Source organism: Ranitomeya variabilis, chromosome 1, assembly GCF_051348905.1.
Source record: "Ranitomeya variabilis isolate aRanVar5 chromosome 1, aRanVar5.hap1, whole genome shotgun sequence".
Taxonomy (NCBI): Eukaryota; Metazoa; Chordata; class Amphibia; order Anura; family Dendrobatidae; genus Ranitomeya; species Ranitomeya variabilis.
Window position 1 is genome coordinate 846,675,568 of NC_135232.1, and position 21,412 is coordinate 846,696,979.

The window sequence follows — 21,412 nt, forward strand, 5'->3', positions numbered from 1 at the left end:
GCCGGGTTGCCCTCTCTTTAAGGTTAAAAGAACAAATTAGTGGAAGAAAATGTAATTTAATTTAGAGGATACTAAGAACTCTGGGTCTTCAAACAGCAGTAGCAAGTTTTATAAGTGATACATGTTTCCAGAGGAGATGTTATCCAGAGTAGATATGATGACAAAGAGCACATACTTATTCACCCAAGGAACCGATCATTCTTGAAAGTGTGCCAGGACTCAGAGTGGAGTTCAGCATGGTGCCAACCCGTCTGTTGGTGTTGCTAGTGTGAGCAGCCTATGTGGCCTACACGTGCTACCATGGCCTGCAGCTTCTCCAGACTTGTCCCCGATCAAGCAGATCTGGAACGTCATTGGTCAGTGATTGCAAAGGTAGTTTCCAACAGTGGTTCTTGCTGATTTGCATATGCAAGTGCATTCAGCGTGGCAGAACAGTCCTCAGACAACTCTTAATAACCTCACTGATAGCAGCCGAGCTGTGTAAGTGCATGCTTTTCTGCACTTGGTGCGAATGCACGAGCCAGTATAAATCGAGACATTTTGCTTCCTTTTCTCATCATTTGGATATCATTAACATGTCTTTTCAACCAGTGATTTCCATAATTCCAAAGCTTTTGCTTCTTGGGTGGTGCCTTTTCAGTGTTGAGAGTAGACAGTGAAAATTGTAATATTTTCTGAGCTATGACAGCTTTGATTTCTGTTCTTAGACAGACGTTAAGCTGCCGCTTCATTACATTTTTCTTGTGAAATTGAATATAAGTGAAGCTTAGACTAATATGGTCCGACTCTGCTGAGGCCAATGGTTGGCTACAATACTATACCGGTGGAGACCAGAAAAGACGCATCGCTAGAATGGAGGACGAGTGAGGTTTAGCGTTACCGATGCCTGGGTGTAGAACTTCACATATCTCACACTACCCCTTTAAATTTATGTAAGGTAGGTCTTGAGTTATGATTTGTATGAGGTGAATCACAGTCTACATAAAATGAATTATAATGAACAACTTGTCCACAAAAACCAAGAACGAAGATTGCACAAATCTTGGCAAAGACAGCTGGGATCTTCTGGTTTGGTTCAGTATTCTGAAAACAATCCTCTGTTTTGTTACTTAGGATAACTATAAATGACGCATCAAAATTCCCAGATTAGGTAGGAACTGTCCAATATCAGTGAGACAATAATCTGCATTGTGGCAGATGAGTCAGGCTCTCTTCATATTGGTATATATAAGGCAGAGGTAGTGCCTAGTCATCGCCACTCTCCAACAACCGTCCGCCTCTCTCAGGTAAGACTTCACGATCCAGACAAATACTTTGCCTTACAGACATGTGGTGGTACATGATGATTTTCATAGCCACTTTTTCTACATTTAATATTTAAGCAAGGCTAATAAACAACTCATATTTCTTAAAATACATTTTATTAAGACTACTTACTCCTCCTACACTCATATGTCTAGATCATATCATATCTATCTGGATGCAGATGCGTTGCAGTATAGTAAAAATATTACTACACACAATATATCTGATGTAATGCTGTATAATTTATTATGTGCGCACAACATAGGAAATTTAACCCCTTCAACCCCGGGCCATTTTCGTTTATTGCTCCCCTTCTTTGCAGAGCTATAGCTTTTTTTTTCTGTCAATACAGCTCTGTGAAGGCTTGTTTTTGCGGGATGAGGTGTATTTTTGAACGACGCTATTGATTTTACAATATTATGTACTGAAAAATGGGGAAAAAAATCCAAGTGAAATTTATTTAAGTGGCGAAGAATAATCTAAACTTTGTAAAAAAAAAAAAAAAAAAAAAAAGAATAAATGGAGCCATTTTCCGAAACCTGTAGAGTCTCCATTTTTTGGAATCTGGGGAAGGATTAGGGTTGATTTTTTGCACAGTTTACTTTTCTATTGATACTATTTTGGGGACGATACGATGTTTTGATTTGCCCAATATTGCATTTTATATTGCGGCAACCAAAAAAACCCTTAATTCTGGCGTTTTTAGATTTTCATCGTTACACCATTCACCGATTGGATGATTTCTTTTTATAATTTGATAGATTGGGCGTTTCTGAACGTGGCGATAGCAAATATGTATTTTTTTTATTATTGTTTTATTTTGAGTGGGGCAAAAAGGAGGTGATTTGAACTTCTATATATTTTTTTAATATTTAAAAAAAAAATTGGGGGAAAATCTTACTCCAGTGAGCCCTTTAAGACTAGTGTATGATACTTAGAATCTTAAAGATTCATTATGACTAGTGATGAGTGAGCATGCTTAGGTGCCAACCGAGTGTCTTTGGCGTACTCGAAAAATATGTAAGAAGATGGCGTCATTCTATGAAGATAAGAGGCGTCTGACCCGGACCGCGACACCCATCGGACCCGGACCGCGACACCCATTGGACCCCAGCAGGAATGCCCCTGGGTGAGTATAATCTAACTTGTTTTTCTTCTCTTTCAGGATACATCGGGGGCTTATCTACAGCATTACAGAATGTTGTAGATAAGCCCCTGATGGCGGTGTCCTTAGCTTATAGGCAAATTTTAGGGTGACAGGTTCCCTTTAACTTTCGATGACTGACTGCAATAATATTACTAATAGTTTTTTTTTCTGTTGTTATCAGGTTTTCAAGATGAAGTGTCTGTTGGTTTTTGCCCTGTTATTGGTGACAGCTTATTGTTTTCCAGTAAGTTGCATCTATGCAATCAAACAGATAAGTGGCTGACACCCATCAGCCCCAAACCCAGGCAGTATGATGGCATTATGGGGGGCAGTGGTTACTATCAACAATGAGGCAATGTACCAGGCACCAGCACCAACTATGGAGCCTTAAAATGAGTACACAATGCCACCAACATGGACCTCGCTCTTAGATGAGCTGCCTTTATTCTCTAGTGGTGAATACACAGTATATGGCCATAACCATTGTGACTCCAGCATCGGTCACATCATTACTTATGACGTCATGACTTCAACTTAGGAAACAGATTTTGGTGTTTCTGTAAATTAGTTGATCAATGTATCTGGGGATGACTAGAGCAGTATTTTGATCTTTTTTTTAATATATGTGGACATCAATATTTGATCTTCAGTCAAATAACATAAAAATGTAGGAGATGTAATAGAAAATAAAGGCTTTACAATAATTTGTTGAACAAAACTTTCAAATGTTCCATTTCCACCTGTAAGGGCAGGTGCAGAGAGCAGATGACTGTATTTTTGGTTCAGTTGTGATCTTACAAAACATCGGATCGCACTTGGACCAATGTTAATATATGTGGCCGGTTACAAGTCCGAGGAAAAATTGCAGCATGCTTAATTTGCATCCAATATTCAAATCGCACTTGGCCATGTAAGTCAATGAGTCCGTAAAAAAAACATCAGATTGCACTCAGAAGACATCTGTCAGATTTCCATGGCCTCACAGAATAATGAAGATGGAGAAATTGTTTTCCCATCTTTTCATCCGATAAAATCAGATCACACTATGATCATACTCTGATAAGACTCTGATCAGAGTGTGATTAGCATAATTGCCTCAAATCTCACGGATGAGGGAAAACACACTAGTGCGACCCTAGCCTAACAGATATGTCACACTACCTGAAAGACCTAACATTAAATATGAAGCATACAAAATAATTAAAGCATTGTTAGAATATTTTCACATAACTTGGATTTCATGAGGATTTCATTATGGATTTTTCGCCTACATCTTCTAACAATCTACATCTACTATATTTGCTATTCTGCTGCACTCACAGTCTAAACCCAAGAATCAGTCTTAAATTTTTGTTGCGCGAATGGAATCCCAGATCTTAAGGAGCTGTAGCGAGAAGGGTTGTTTCATTCTCTTTTAGATGCATGGGAGCAGCAAAAAAAAAAATACAAAAGTGCATTTAGCCTTCAAATTATTCATGAAAACAAAAATACTAACATGCTTCCAATACTTTTGAATGATTTGTTGTCAATTTTTTTCTTACTTTAGAAGGGAAAATTTTATCCAAAACATGGAATTAAAGATCCCCACAGGAAGGTATGCTCTACAGGCCTGCTTTTATCATTTTATTCACTATCCTTTCCATATTATTTGTATTAATAGTAAAAGCAGATAGAAGAAACTTTGTGATATACAGTATATAGGCAGACAAATATGCTTGTTTGTCCACTTGTAGCTATAACTTCTTCACCCCCTACCTTCTGAACTCATCATTCACTCTGAAAAACTGCAGAATTTATTTAAGACAAGAGAGTACACCAGACTACTGAAGGATCAGGTTAAGGTTGCTTATCAAAGTCTATAATGAGGTAGGAAGAGCTTGAGGGAGTTGCAGCAACACAGAGAGACGGTAGCTGCCTAGTATTTTATCTCTCCTCAGTGCTGGATTTACAGCTACACTGCTAAGTAATAATATGCAATGCCTTCTTTGTAGTGACGCCTGAATACTACAGAGACATAAAGCTGTGATGAATCAGGGCCTAATGTCCAAAAAGTGGCATAAAAGCCAGTGCCGTAACTATAAAGTTCGGAGCCCCGGGGCAAAACTTCATAGTGGGGCCCCTCAACATTTCAATCACTAGAGGAACGTGGTGAAGCCTGCTGCGCATTGTTGTATAGAACACACAGACTTCACCACGTTCCGCAAGACCTTTAATAGATTTATGATGCAAGTTTTAGAAGTTAAATATTCAGTGAATATCTTTGGAAAGTATTAAAATACTATTTTTTACCATCAGTTTGGGGCCCCTTGGGTGGTTGGGGCCCCGAGGCAGTGCCCCGGCTGTACTTACGGCCCTGATAAAAGCTTTGAAAAGTCAGAACATTCTGACTTTAAAAATGTGCATGTTCTGGGCGTTTCCATGGCAGTTCCTCCCAGCTCAGCTGAAATGGACAGAGCTGGGCTGGGAAGGGGCACAGTAGAGGCGTGACACTAGAGCTTGTATAATTCATGACGAGTTGTGGTGCCTGACTGGAGTAAGAATTCCGGCATAACACACGGAGGCGTACACCACTCATTTGACACTCCAGATACATGAAGAGCCCCAACAGCCCCCTGAGAAAAATTGCTGGAATCTGGGCGGCCATAGAGCAGGAATCCCTCAAGTCTCAGTGTGCTGAGAGTGGAATGCAAGGCAGCTAACCTCCACCCACTAGTTCAGAAATGAGTCTGTAGAGGGGAGAAGTGGTGGCAAAATGTATTCAATGGCCAGAAATAGTCTACACTAAATGTATTCTGGAAAATCAGCCGAAACAGCAGGTACTCTCTAAACTCAGAATAACATGGGGCAGTTACAGTTCAGGAAAAATGGGAACTTGAAAAAGTATGAATGTTTTTAATAAAATATACAATGCAGAAGATGGAAAGTTCAGATTAACATTGTCACCTATTTGGTATTTTCCAGCATTATCCAAAATATCATTACTTCATTTGGAAGAACTGTGTAAGTATTTCACCGGAGTTAAAAAACCAATGCATACATTTGTTATACATTTTTTCCCTAGGTAACAATGGAAGCGCCAATTTAGATCAGTTCTTCTCAAACTGTGAGGCGTCCTCTAGTTGTTGGCGAGTTAGTATTCATAGAAGTGATTCTAAGCTCCAGAAATCACTATTAGGCTGGGGTCACACATTTAGTGTTTGGTCAGTATTTTACCTCAGTATGTGTAAGTCAAAACCAGGAGTGGCACAATTAGAGGAAAAGTATAATAGAAACATATGCACCACTTCTGTATTTATCACCCACTCCTGGTTTTGGCTTATAAATACTGAGGTAAAATACTGACCAAATACTGAGGTAAAATACTGACCAAATAGCCAAGTACACGTGGCGTTTTAGCAACATAATTCACTCATTTTACACTGATTTGAACTCCTGCACAACATTGTTTTTTTTTTTTTATTTACCATGTTCACTATACAGTAATAATGACCTGGCAGACTGATTCTACAACTCCGTATGATTACTGTGATACCAAACATGGTTTTTGTTCTAACGTTTATGTTTTCCTCATTACGTCTCTTACCGATTGGGTTAATTAATTTTATATTGTGATAGATCAGACTTACATGGATGTAATGATACCACGTGTTTGTTCGTTTTTTTAATGGGGGAAAAAGGAGGTGATTTGGATCTTTATATTTTTTAAAGACTTTCTTTTTTACTTTTCACTGGACGCTTGTCCCCTAAGATCACTTGAAACTAGCAATCCAATCCTACTTGACCCAAATCGCTTGTGTTATGTAGAGCAATACAAAAGTAAACATCGGTGTCCAATAAACACTATCCAAAATCTGTTGTTTGCCAGAGTACCTTCATAACAGGCATGGGGGTCTTTAGCATCACGAGTACTGTGATGGGCACATAGAATGACACCCTCCCCCACCTTCCGATGCACTGCAAATGCCACAGTCAAAGGTTGAAAGCTGCATTTTAATAAGTTAACAGACTTAGATGGAGCTCCATTCTTTGCGTTGCTGTCAGAGGATGATGATGTCTGAATATCAAACTCAGGAAGCTGGAATATGATAAGGCTACTTTCACACTAGCGTCGTACAACGCACGTCGCAATGCGATGTGCCGACGCATACTGTGAAAAAAAAAACAACGGGGGCAGCGGATGCAGTTTTACAACGCATCCGCTGCCCTTTGTGAGTTCCGGGGAGGAGGGGGCGGAGTTTCGGCCGCGCATGCGCGGTCGGAAATGGCAGACACGACGCACAAAAAAGTTACATGTAACTTTTTTTGTGCCGACGGTCCGCCACAACACGACGCATCCGTCGCAATGCGTCGCTAATGTAAGTCTATGGGGAAAAAACGCATCCTCCAGGCAATTTTGCAGGATGCGATTTTTCTCCAAAACGACGCATTGCGGGGTGCGTCGTACGACGCTAGTCTGAAAGCAGCCTAAGGGGTTAATGTTACAGTGTTACACAGTATTTAAATTAAGTAGTATTTGTCATTTTGGCATAATCTTACACCACTAATGTTGAGGCCTTGGGAGTTGCCTTGGTCTTTCTGGTCAGGCTCAGGCAACATCAGGCAGCAGAAGAAAAGGTTGAGAAGCTGTTCTTTAGATCATTGATATCGAATTCTGAAAATACCTGCATACGATGTGTATATTTAAACCAAATTACTTTGTATTTTTATAGAAGACACAGCCAACACGGAGTACAATCACCACATCCTCGTATATACCAGAAACAACAGCCCAGACTTCACAAGGATCATCTGCTATATTGGATACCACGGTGCAAGCTACCATGAATACTGTAGCGAGCTTTTTTACACTAGACAACAATGACTTTACAAGAGGAGATCAATAAGTTGTTTGCTCCATATAGTGAGACAATGAAACAACGTCTAGCCATGAAAACTGTGTAAAAAAAAAAATATAAAAAATATCTGAACTACATTTTGTGCTTTAGTCCAAATTTTTTGAAAGCACAATATATTTTCAGGGAAACTGAAGTGAAAACAGTAGATTCTGAAGGTCCCACCTGGAATTATGATGTCCGATACCACTCCTGTCTCATAAGCCCCTGGTCACGATTCTGTTAAGGGCACCCTAACTATCCCTGCTCCCCAGGTTACTTCTGATGGTGAAGATGATGGGGCCATGTACCTTGCTGTACTCCTGAATCAGCCCGGGTCTGTAACCTCCCCCTCCCAGGGAAGTGTGGAGAAATAGTGTATGTATTATACAAAAACCCGACAAACCAGGAAGGACGTACAAGGATAAAAGAATATAGCAATTTTACAAATATGCACTCACAGACAACACCAGGTAAAAAAGTTAGGGAAGCTAAATAGGAGATGACGGGGTATTGCACACAGCCGAAACACCTAGCAACAGTCACAGAACAACTCTCCAAAAACACCTCTACTGAACAACGAATCCTTCATTCCTTCACCAGGCAGTACAAGACTTATCACTGGCAATTCAGTTTACCAGAAACAAGAATATATAGTAGAGGGGAGTGGCACATACTGCACAGCAGAACAGTTTAACCCCTTCAGTGTTGAAAGAAACCGGCACCATTTAATATGAGGGAGAAGTGCTTCTATTCAGTGCAGGAGTACGAGAACCTAGACACTGCGGTCTTCTGGATCCTCTCTGTCGTAGTAAACTTGTGACACCCTCCATACACACCAGAAAGCTGTCAGCCAAACACTTTTTTTGACATGCATCTCTCTCTCCTGACTTCCCCATACATGTGCTGTGTGGGAGCTGTTCTCTAGAGAGCAAAATAATCAGCAGTTTGATATAGGATATACTAAATCCTTAGTTTCCCCAGCAGATTAAGAAACAACTTAAAGCTGCACTCTAACATTATAGTATGCAAACATTGCATACATGAAATTGGAATTGCTGCTATAGAGAATAAGTTAAAAATTAAGATACTTAGAGCATAAATTGGACTATTCATGTGTGCCAAACAGCCAAAAGTTGACCTTCTTTGCTGGGAACCTAACATAACATGATACCTCTCCAGGGCTGAAAGTCTACAATTATATGGGTAGGTAGGATCAAGCTATGATTAAAGCCGCTATAGGCTGATGGATGGAGTGATCATTCAATTTCATATATTCCATGTTTATACACTATAGCGTTACAGAGTGCAGCTTTAATCTGTTAGGCCACGTTCACACTTTGCGGCGTCCCTCTGCGGGTTCTCCCGCAGCGGAATTGATAAATCTGCAGGGCAAAACCGCTGCGGTTATCCCTGCAGATTTATCGCGGTTTGTTCCGCGGTTTCCGCTGCGGGATTACTCCTATACTATTGATGCTGCATATGCAGCAATATGCAGCATCAATAGTAATGTTAAAAATAATAAAAATTGGTTATACTCACCCTCCGATGTCCGGATCTCCTCGGCGCTGCACGCGGCGCTCCGGTTCCAAAGATGCTGTGCCGAGAAGGACCTTCGTGACGTCATGGTCATGTGCCACGGCGTCATCACGGTCATGTGACCGCGACGTCACCGCAGGTCCTGTTCGCACAGCAACTCTGACCGGCCGGCCGCGTGCAGCGCTGAGAGGTGAGTATAACATGATTTTTTATTTTTATTCTTTTTTTTTACCCCAAATATGGTTCCCAGGGCCTGGAGGAGAGTCTCCTCTCCTCCACCCCGGGTACCACCTGCACATTAACCGCTTACTTCCCGCAACGTGGGCACAGCTGTTTTTCCACGCATCCGCTGCCCCATTGTGAGGTGCATGGAGGTGGGGGTGGAGTTACAGCTGCGCATGCGCGGTCGGAAATGGCGGTCCGTCGGCAGCAAAAACCGTTACATGTAACATTTTTTTGCAGCCGACGGTCCGCCACAACACGGCGCATCCGTCGCACGACGGTTGCGACGTGTGGCAATGCGTCGGTAATGTTAGTCAATGGGGAAAAAACACATCCTGCAAGCACTTTTGCAGGATGCGTTTTTTCAACAAAACGACGCATTGCGACGTATTGTAAAAAACGCTAGTGTGAAAGTAGCCTTAGCTAGATATGGAAGTGGCTCTCTTAGCTTGCACTTATTCACACTTTTCTTTCTGTTTGCAAGTGACTGTCAGTCTTTTAATATTTATATTAGCAGCTTAGGCAGATGTTATTCTATGGGGGTCTTTATAGGTTGCATCCACAAATCATTTTAGCACTGTGTACACTGCTCTAATCCCCAAGTTTCCTCCACGCCACTTTGTGTTTTTGCTTTAGAGGCTATAACGCCACTTCTAAGCAATAATTTTACTTCCCAGGGGCTGGAGTTGTCACTTTCTATGGCATGTATGTTACTGAATGCCCTCCCCTTAGTGAAATCTCAGGGGGGGCACATGATAACACGGCCACTTTGATAACATGATATTCTTAGGTTTGATTCTACAGAGTTATTACCATACAGAGGGTTAATTTTATTTCCCTGGTAAGCTGTGTGGTTACACGAGCAGGTTATTTTCTGGTTTAAACCGGTTTTCTCTCAGGTGTTATTCCCGCAATTTTTATGATCCCTGATTGGTGAAAAGGCACTGAGCGGGAAGAATTTGGAGATATAAATACAGCTGTTCATGGGCGCTGAGCGCAGTTACTTCAAGCAAGTTTTGAAGATCAGAAGGTATTACCTCACGGATGAGCTGATGCAGCAAATGATCCTCAGGGCGGAGGATGAAGGTGGACTAGAATGGTTACGGAGCTGTTTGGCTTTACAGCCTTCTGCGAGGCCTGTCTCAGCTCCGGAGGCTTCCTCAGCTCCGATGCCGCAAGCTCCGCTCTCTCTTCCGGCCCCCCTCGAGCAGCTGCCACCGCCGCTCCCACGCCGCAGCTCAGCGAGGAGCCGCCGCCCCAGAAGCTCCTACTCACCGCCGCCATCTTCTAAGGTGAATGACCGGGTGCCGGATGCACGCAGCAGGAGTAGGAGGCCCTCACGTCGGAAGTCCCGCAGTCCATCGCGGGAAGCCAGACGAAGCCAGCCCTCATCGCCGGCGTCATCAGTGCCAGCCGCCGGACCTTCCTCTATGTGGCGCTCTGCACATCCCGGGAATCCGGATGCCGGGCACACAGAGCTAGCTACATCTAGCCACCGCAGCCATAAAAGAGCTGCGGTGGCCCAGGGAGCACCAGAGAAGTATTACCGATCATCCAGAAGCACACAGTCAAAGCAGGTGAGCGCAGCTGCCGCTGCGGCGGCATCATGGAGGTCTCCTTCACCAATTTCGGAGACTGAAGAAGATCACAGCCCACCTTCACCGCTGCACTCCCCAGCCTATGGGAACCCGGATGCCGAAGTCTGCTTGGAAAATCAGGTCGTTCATCAGGACAAGGGTGAGGTTTTGAGTGTACCCCAGTTTGTCTCTTCCTCTAACCTCAAGTCAGTTGTAAAGGATGTTATCTTAGAATGCTTTTCTAGCGGCTCGCTGCCCACAATTTGCAATCCCACTGCTTCTTTTAGTGAATCTGCAGCTGGGAGCGTTATCTTGAAACCAGGTTTACCTGAAGTTTTTCTTAAGGAGTCCATGACTTGTGAGGTGACTCCCCTGGGTTTTCACCTGAGTTCTTTAGTGAAAGAGCAAATTTGGAAAAAAGAGTACATTGATATTTTTTTCCTTATTACCGTCCTTAAAGGAACAGCAGCATAAATACGACAAAAAAGATGATTTTGAGAGAAAGGTATCTAACCCTAAATCATTTAACAATTGGCTACAAGCATTTTCAATTTATGCTGCCGTTCTTGGGGAGAGATTTCCCAATATGTGCTCCGGTTTATTTCAACACCTTGATTCCATTCTGGAAGCATATAGACATTTTGGTGGTATGGCTTGGTTGCAATACGATGAGTCGTTCAGGCAAAAACTGGCCATGTATCCTAATTTATCCTGGGGAAAGAAAGATATCGGCTTATGGATCAATCTGATGTTGCCTCAGAGATTCCCTACATCTAGGCAGAGTGTGAATGCCCCTCCAAAGAAAGGTATATGCTTTGCCTTTAATGAAGGTAATTGTAAGTGGTCCACGAATTGCCGCTTTCGGCATGAATGTTCCTTTTGCGGGGGCATTCACCCTATGTCTAAATGCTATAAGAAGCAATTCCAATCCAGTCAGCAAGGGTCCGTTAAAGAACCCAGTGCAAAAAGCATTGACCCCGGTGAAGGTTCAAAACATGGTCACATGGCTAGGTCTTTTTCCAAATCAGCAGATTAGTTCCCTTATTTTTCATGGTTTTACTGAAGGTTTTTTCGTTCCCCAGTTCAAAGGTGTGGGTTGTAAATTAGTTCAGAATCTTCCTTCAGCAGCCGAATTCCCAATGATTGTAAAGGAAAAATTGTTAAAGGAGCTGGAATCGGGTAGAATGGCTGGCCCTTTTGAGTCTCCTCCGTTTATAAACTTTAGGATTTCCCCTATTGGTGTAGTTCCCAAGAAGGAGTCAGGCTCCTTTCGGTTAATACACCATTTATCTTACCCGAAAGGAGCCTCCCTCAACGATGAAGTGAACACCGATATTTGTTCGGTGAAGTATGCTTCATTTGATGATGCAATTGAGATCCTTCAGCGATTTGGAAGGGATTCACTCATGTCCAAATCTGACATAAAATCCGCCTTTAGGATTCTGCCGGTCAACCCTCAAGGTTTCAATTCTCTCGGTATACTATTCGAGAACAAATTCTTTTTTGATAAATGCCTCCCCATGGGTTTTTCATTATCTTGTTATTATTTTGAATCATTTTCTTCGTTTTTACATTGGGTTGTTGAATTTTCCGTAGCAAAAGGGGGGGTTTTACACTATCTCGACGATTTTTTGTTTGTCGGCCCAGTGGCCTCTAACACTTGTTCTTCCCTCCTGCTGAGTTTTTTAAAAATCTGTGAGCATTTTGGTGTCCCGATCGCCGAGGAGAAGACGGTTTACCCATGCACTTCTTTGGAATTTCTAGGTATCCATATTGATTCTGTCAGCATGACGTGCTCCCTTCCGAACGAAAAAATTTGTAAGTTACGCACTTTAATTCGGAGTTTTTTAGCTAGGGAAAAAGTTTCTTTGAAGGAGCTCCAATCGCTGCTAGGAATGTTAAATTTCGCCCTAAAAGTTATTCCGATGGGCCGTGTTTTCTCTAAACGGCTTTATGATCTCACAGCGGGGCATTCTTCTCCTCATGCCCATATTCGTATCAACAAAGAAGCTAAGGATGATCTAAAAATTTGGTCGATATTTCTCTCAGAATTCAATGGTAAGAATCTTTGGCAATCTCCTTTCATTTCCTCCGAAGAGCTCGGTTTATCGTGTTTTGCTAATGAGCTTCTTGGATTGAGTTTAGTTTTTTCTGAATTTTGGGTTTTTGAGTCATGGCCCGATTCATGGGTTACTGGCAAGATTACTAGGAACTTAGCGTTTTTGGACCTTTTCTCCATTTTTGTGGCTTTCCATTTTTGGGGTAAGCATTTTGCCAACAAACGCATTATCTTCCGTTCAGATAAACAAGGCCTTGTTTTTATGATCAATACCCTCTCATCCAAGAACCAATTTTCGGCAGCTATTCTGAGACATTTAACTCTTCTGTGTTTAAAATTTAACATCTGGCTCAAGGCTGCTTTTTCTATGTCGAACAGTAATGATAACGCACGGCTTATTTGTCACCGCCAGGCGTCTCAATCCTTGGACCGAATTGCAGAAGCTGTAAAAGGAAGACTAGTTTGTCCTCATCAGATTTGGGAACTAATTCAAGTCTAATTCACTCATGTGTGAAGAATTCGCTGGCAAATAAAACATGGGCTGAGTATTCAGCCGCGTGGAATATATGGGTCAGATTCTGTAACCTTCATAGCCACTCCTGTCAGGATGTTGACCCCGCATTAGCTCTTGGTTTCACCGAACAATTAGTAAAGAATGGCCTATCCTTCTCAGCTATCTCGAAAAATTTGGCGGGTATTTCATTTTTCTTAAAAATACTAGGTAAAAGACCGTTATCCGAATTTTTTGTGGTAAAGCAATTTTTAAAGGGATTTAAGAAGGCTACGTTTTTGCCTGACTCGCGTCGGCCTATTTCGGTTAATTTACTAAAAGACATCTGTCTATCTCTTCCGTCGGTTTGTTTCGATATCTTCGAAGCATCCCTTTTTTCTTCCGCCTTTTCTTTTGCATTTTTCGGGGCTCTTAGAGTGAGCGAGATTGTTTCCCTCAAAAAATCATTTCCATCCGGTTTGTCATTTGAACACGTTACGGTTCACGGCCGTCACGTGACCTTGTTTATCAAAAAATCCAAAACTGATCAATTGGGCAGAGGTACATCAATAAGACTAAATGCTATTTCCGATGCGTCCATCTGCCCAGTTGCTAACGCGAATAGATGGTTGTCAGTTCGTCCTACTTCGAGCGGTCCATTCTTTTTGCACAAGAATAATGAACCTGCAACCATTTTTCAATTTAATTTCATTCTAAAAAATCGTTAATTTATTTGGGCTTGGGAGATCTTAAAATTTCATCTCATTCCTTTCGGATTGGTGCAGCAGCTGAGGCTTCAATGATTGGTCTCAGTGAATCGCGCATTAAAAAAATTGGTAGATGGGAGTCTAGCCGTTTTAAGCTATATGTACGTCCCGAATTATATGATTAACATGTTGTTCATCTTTCAGGTATTGTTACTATTTGGATTATTGGACACTCGTTTGTTCATTGGGCTGAGAAGAGGGCTTCCGTTAGATGCTACACTGAATATTTATCTTTTGATAATTCACTCATCCAAATTTTTTGGCATAGCAAGAGAGGAATGGTATAGAGGAACTTGATTTTTGAGATTCGTAAATTAGCTGAGATGAGACCTTATCCGAACCTAATAATTATTCACCTAGGCGGCAATGACATCGGAAAAACGAAAACCCTTGATCTCTTAGCTTGCATAAAAAGGGATTTGTGTTTACTAAAAAATGAGTTTATTAATACTACATTTGTTTTCTCAGAAATTGTTCCGCGATTTTTATGGTTCCAGAAGAGTTCTTCATTTCTTGAACGAATTAGAAAACGAGTAAACAGGAATGTTCAGAATTTTATGCCATTAATTCATGGCTTTTCTTTTAGGCACGTTGACCTTGAGGATCGAGTCCCGGGTTTGTATAGGAGGGACTTAGTTCATTTGTCCGACATCGGCCTGGATATCTTTAATCTTGATATGCAGGCCATTGTCGAGAATTGGCTGGGGCGTTTTGGGGGGGCCCTGCCTTTTTAAGGCATGGCATATGGGTAAAATCGCCCGGATTCGGGTGGATTTTGGACATTCTATGGTGAAGTTTATGCTGTTTATGGTAATATGATAAAGGATATATTGGTTTATTCATTTTATTAAATTAAATTCTTGTTTGGTTACCCAAAAATAAACGCCACGGCCAATTTCTTTCCAAATTAATTTCCGTGTTCCGTGTCTTTATTTTTATGAATGATGTATGTGGGTTGTGTTACCATGTGTTACTTAGTGAAATCTCAGGGGGGGCACATGATAACACGGCCACTTTGATAACATGATATTCTTATGTTTGATTCTACAGAGTTATTACCATACAGAGGGTTAATTTTATTTCCCTGGTAAGCTGTGTGGTTACACGAGCAGGTTATTTTCTGGTTTAAACCGGTTTTCTCTCAGGTGTTATTCCCGCAATTTTTATGATCCCTGATTGGTGAAAAGGCCCTGAGCGGGAAGAATTTGGAGATATAAATACAGCTGTTCATGGGCGCTGAGCGCAGTTACTTCAAGCAAGTTTTGAAGATCCCGCCCTCCCTCCCCTTTTATTGGTTTTTAATTTTGTCGTGTTGTTTATTTTGTGGGTAAAATCGCCCGGATTCGGGTGGATGTTGGACATTCTATGGTGAAGTTTATGCTGTTTATGGTAATATGATAAAGGATATATTGGTTTATTCATTTTATTAAATTAAATTCCTGTTTGGTTACCCAAAAATAAACGCCACGGCCAATTTCTTTCCAAATTAATTTCCGTGTTCCGTGTCTTTATTTTTATGAATGATGTATGTGGTTGTGTTACCATGCACATCACAGTCTGTAACCTCTCCTGTGCCTAAAAGTCACAATGCACATTAAGTTAAAGAAGGCTGAACCCATTGATTTCTCCTCTCTCCCATTGACAATATATGAACACTCAGCTAAACAGAGTGTTCTTGTGTATGGGGGAGTCAGGATACAGAGTGTTCAGTTGACAGCTATATAAAGTAATGTGTATGGGCAGCTTTAGATCGGCATCTGTGCAACGCCTATCTCACAGTTTGAATTGATATACATTATATCATGAGATTTTAACAAATGTGATTTGGCCACAACACTGTCATGACACTGTTGTCAGGTGTCACCAGGAGAAGGGGATCCTTCCCTGTCCCCAACTGGACAGTCATCTGCCTGAGATTGATCAGGGGGTTGGACATGATGACCCTTGAGGTTTCCTTCCAACTCTAACATTCTACGATTCTATGAGCGCTAGGGGCGCCCTAGCTCACAGTGTTCCCCAGATTGCTTCTGATGGTGAAGTATACACCGAGGCATGGAGGATGGGGCAAAACCAAAGTAGGGGACAATGGGGAATTAGGACACACCCAAAACCTAGCAACAGTCACAGATAAATCCACCAAATGCCTTCTAAAATAACAACCACCAACCTCCAGTCATGCAGCATAAGCTAGCTCTGACAATGAGTACTAGCCAGGGCCTAGATTATATTGGATATGGGAGTGGATCACAGTGAACAGCTGAGCCTTAATGCAGGAAAGCTACCAGGAGCTCTCAACTGAGCAGATTAACCCTTGCACTGCTAAAAGAAACCTGCAAGGTTTGATATGAAGGTGAGGTGCTTCTAATCAGTGCATGAGTAGCAGAACTCAGATGCTGCGGTCTTCTGGCTCCTCTCTGTTGCAGTAAACCTGTGACAAACACCCTCATCTCACGAGATCTACGGCTTCATAAGGAGAAAGACCAGAAAGTTTTGTCATATTCATGGATCCAGGAGACATCACTGCTCCTTCTGAGAAAACCAAACACTGCCACTCCACCAGCGAGGAGTATATTATCACACATGTCCATGCCTATCAGCAGCTTTATTATCTATCACTATCACACTGGTCTTTGCTATGATGGGTGTAAAATCACTCCCATTATAGCTAAGACCAGCATGAAGATGGAAGATCATGATGCTGCAGGCAGGCAGAGAAAACTCTTCTAATAAAGCAGCACTATGTTCCCCTTAGCAATGTGCATCTGATCTCTGTGCCTGCGTATGCGCATTAGAAGCATGTGCAGTGCAGAGAGTTCAGTGAGAAGCTGTGCCATGCACAAGATGGCAGTGCACCTTCCCTTAAATAGGTACGAAAACAAATGTTTTTAGATAGATACTAACTTTCAGAGCAGTCCGTATTTAAAATGGGTAAATACAGATATAATTATATTTTTTAATAAAAACTAAAATTTTTAATAAGTTCTTTTTAACCCCTTAATTCCATATGACGTTCCAGCCCGTGGAGGTGACCAGGGACTTAATTCCCAGTGACGGGATAGTACGTCATATACGATCGGCCACCCTCATGGGGGGGGGGGGGGGGAACGTGGCCGATCGCGGCCGGGTGTCAGCTATCATAGCTGACATCTGGCGCTATGTGCCAGGAGCGGTCACGGACGGCTCCTGGCACATTAACCCCCGAAACACTGCGATCAAACATGATCGCAGTGTTCCGGCGGCATAGGGAAGCATCGCGCAGGGAGGGGGCTCCCTGCGTGCTTCCCTGAGACCCTCGGTACAAGGTGATGTGCTCACTTTGTACCGAGCATCTCCTCCCTGCAGGCCCCGGATCCAAAATGGCCGCGGAGCTACTTCTGGGTCCTGCAGGGAGGTGGCTTACACCTGTAAGCCTGGAGCAGTGCACGTCAGACCGCTGATCTGACAGTGCTCTGCAAAGTGTCAGATCAGTGATCTGACTATAACATGATGACCCCCCCGGGGCAATGTTATAAAGTAAAAAAAAAATATTCACATGTGTAAATAAATAAATAAATAAATAAATAATTCCTAAATAAAGAAAAAAAATATTGTTCCCATAAATACATTTCTTTATCTAATAAAAAAACAATAAAAGTACACATTTAGTATCGCCGCGTCCGTAACGACCCGACCTATAAAACTGTCCCACTAGTTAACCCCTTCAGTGAACGCCGTAAAAAAAAACAAAAAACCACGAGGCGAAAAACAAAGCTTTATCATACGGCCGAACAAAAAGTGGAATAACACGCGATCAAAAAGACAGATAAAAATATCCATGGTACCGCTGAAAAAGTCATCTTGCCCCGCAAAAAACGAGCCGCCATACAGCAAAATTGGGGGAGAAAAGATCATTTTTTGAAAAAATATGATTTTTTATTTTTACGTCTCTGCATTATAAACGTCTGTGAAGCACTTGGTGGGTCAAAGTGCTCACCACACATCTAGATAAGTTTCTTTGTGGGTCTACTTTCCAAAATGGTGTCACTTGTGGGGGGTTTCAATGTTTAGGCACATCAGGGGCTCTCCAAACGCAACCTGGCATCGCATCTCAATTCCTGTCACTTTAGCATTTAAAAGTCAAACGGTGCTCCTTCCCTTCCGAGCTCTGCCATGGGCCCAAACAGTGGTTTACACCCACATATTGGGTATCAGCGTACTCAGGAAAAATTGCACAACAACTTTTTTGGTTCAATTTCTTCGCTTACCCTTGGGAAAATAAAAAATTGGGGCGAAAAGATCATTTTTGTGAAAAAATATGATTTTTTATTTTTACGGCTCTGCATTATAAACTTCTGTGAAGCATTTGGTGGGTCAAAGTGCTTATCACACATCTAGATAAGTTCCTTAGGGGGTCTACTTTTCAAAATGATGTCATTTGTGGGGGGTTTCAATGTTTAGGCACATCAGGGGTCCATTTTCTCCTGTTACCCTTGGTAAAATAAAACAAATTGGAGCTGAAGTAAATTTTTTGTGAAAAAAGGTAAATGTTCATTTTTTAAAAAACATTCCAAAAATTCCTGTGAAACTCCTGAAGGGTTAATAAACTTCTTGAATGTGGTTTTGAGCACCTTGAGGGGTGCAGTTTTTAGAATGGTGTCACACTTGGTTATTTTCTATCATATAGACCCCTCAAAATGACTTCAAATGTGACGTGGTCCCTTAAAAAAAATGGTGTTGTAAAAATGAGAAATTGCTGGTCAACTTTTAACCCTTATAACTCCCTAACAAAAAAAAAAAATTAGTTCCAAAATTGTGCTGATGTAAAGTAGACATGTGGGAAATGTTACCTATTAAGTATTCTGTGTGACATATCTCTGATTTAAGGGCATAAAAATTAAAAGTTGGAAAATTGTGCAATTTTCAAAATTTTCGCCAAATTTCCTTTTTCACAAATAAACGCAAGTCTTATCGAAGAAATTTTACCACCATCATGAAGTACAATAAGTCACGAGAAAACAGTGTCAGAATCATCAGGATCCGTTGAAGCGTTCCAGAGTTATAACCTCATAAAGGGACAGTAGTCAGAATTGTAAAAATTGGCCTGGTCATTAACGTGCAAACCACCCTTGGGGCTTAAGGGGTTAAAGGGAATCTGTCACCCCCTGGAAGATTTTGAGCTATTACTAAGGGCATACAGAAAATAGAATGGTTAAAACAATCTTACCTGTCTGTATGCCTCATAGCAGCAGTGTACATCTTGAGAAATGCAGTTATAATGTTTTAATGATTTCTTCCAGACTCCGGGGCGTGCGGTGCCTGGAAGAAATCCCTGCCTCCTCTTCATTAAGAACCGCAGCAATCCCACTCAGCATAATTCAAGCAAAAAGAGTGTCCAATAGTACATTCAACTGTAAAATCAATTAATAAAATAATTGAACGTTCTAGTAAGGTCCAGCATTCACTCCAAAGAGCACTTTACTCATGTGAGATGGAGATTTAAGTTGGGTGTATTTAAGACAGTGCTGCTGTAAGTGCTAAAGTGCAAAAAAGCAAGGTGCAAGGTGCATGTGCTTGGCTAATACTTGCATAGTTATGAGTTAACTCCGACTTGCTGCCCCTATGCGCGTTTCGCCGTGTCTTCGTCAGCCCAGCAAGCACTTTCAGCAGCACGGTCTTAAATACATCCAACTTAAATCTCGATCTCGCATGAGTAAAGTACTCGGTAGGACACTTGGGAGTAAATGCTGGACCTTACTAGGACTTTCTCTTTGGGTGGTAATCTTGCACCCTTCTATTGCCATTTTGTTTTTTTTGCACATTTCTTACTCTTAATGAACTGTGTTTTGATATATATTAACTTTAACTGTGCGTTTTTTTGGTTATACTACTATTATCCCCATACATTCTTCCTGCTTGGATAGGGATACTCTGGTTTTGCACTTTTTTTAATGTTCAATTATTTAATAAATTGATTTTATGGTTGAATATACTCTTGGACCCTTCTTTGCTTTTATTATGCCGAGTGGGGATTGTTGTGATCATATGCCTTTTTGAGTTTTAAAACCTGCTATGTACTATCTTCGTACTTGTTTTTGGAAAATCCCCTTAACTCCTCATTATTATGGCACCCCCCCCCCCCGCCCCATGAACGTCACACTGACCTGTGACGTGCAGTTGAGGTGCTGTAATCCCATGCATGCCCCGTCCACTCATGTGGTTATATGAAACTTATCCTCCCTTCTATGGCTTCATCGATCTTCTGCGCAATAGCAGAGACTCGCTGCTATGTATAGCAGAAATCACTATCTCTACAAGCCAGTGTTCACAAGAGTATCATAATGGCAGGTGCAGGGGACTTCAGCAGACCCCCAGCTGTCATGGAAGCCATTGGCACCCTCTAAACATGTGAAAAAGCTGACGATGGGTGGGATTTGTGATATGCCTTTGGTTGGTGCTTTGAAATCCCACTGTCAGCAGGATTTAACTGGTTAACAGCAGTGGGTGGAGTTCTCATCCACCTGCGGCTGTTAAGGCACATTACAGCTGATTAAATCAGCCATCATGTGCAGGTGAAGGACTGAAGACTTATTACTGGAGGGGAGGAGGCATAGAAAGGAGAAGAGGAGTTTACTGTATGGGGGAGGCATAGGGCACAATGGGAGAAGGCTGCATACAGAGGACATGAGCTGTTGAGCTAAGTATTCACCAGAATTACTTAGTTCAAGTGCAGTGTCATTGTATTTTCTGAGTTAAGAGAGTTGTTGCAAAGAAATGCAGCCGTTACTGATTAGCTGATCTCCTTGTGCTCCAACCCCGTCCCAGATGTGATCCAGCTGCTAGCGGGATAAAGGGGTGGCACACTACTCGGACAACCCCTTCTCTATCTGTATGTTTGCCCCTGTAAGGTAACAACACCTATTCTCCTCTCCGATGCCATACCAGCGCTGTTGCCACTGGCCCTCCTGGGGATCCGGCGACATGGTTGCCTCACACGATCCCTGTGGCCAATCAGCGCTGATTCACGGTCCCTGTCCCCAGACCAATCACATACATCCGGAGAAAGTGAGTGCTGCAGCTCTCTCATCTCCTCGGGATATATGCGGTACGTCCAAACAATGTCACGCAATCGCCAAAAGTCAGTGCCGACATTACTGGAATGGCGCTGGCACAGGACGGGAGTATAAGCGTTCTTATTTTAGTGGCAGCAAACATATGGATTGAGAAAACCCCTTTAAGTTAGTGTGCGCTGAGTTAGCAGATGACATCCTGGCACAACACTGTCTACAGATGAATCTCCTCCAGCCCCTGCGAGTTGCCAGCTTCCTAGTTACGTGCAGCCCCATAAACATCACTGCTTCGCCAGCGGCACCCACTGAAGACAGACAGCTCCTCTGTTTCATCAAAGCTCAGCAGCCCCACTCCCACCAATGTCAAAACAGTGCTGATGTATGGGAGG

The 21,412-nt window shown here is 42.1% G+C and overlaps 1 protein-coding gene across 1 annotated transcript; it reads left to right on the forward strand.

Annotated features, from left to right (window-relative positions):
- The first annotated feature begins 1,252 nt into the window (after positions 1-1,252).
- On the forward strand, positions 1,253-7,570 carry LOC143774223 (uncharacterized). Its single transcript, XM_077261643.1, has 5 exons — positions 1,253-1,286; positions 2,634-2,696; positions 3,999-4,046; positions 5,414-5,452; positions 7,162-7,570. The coding sequence occupies exons 2-5, from the start codon at positions 2,643-2,645 to the stop codon at positions 7,333-7,335; spliced, it is 315 nt and encodes a 104-aa protein (XP_077117758.1). The 5' UTR covers positions 1,253-1,286; positions 2,634-2,642; the 3' UTR covers positions 7,336-7,570.
- The last annotated feature ends 13,842 nt before the right edge of the window (positions 7,571-21,412 follow it).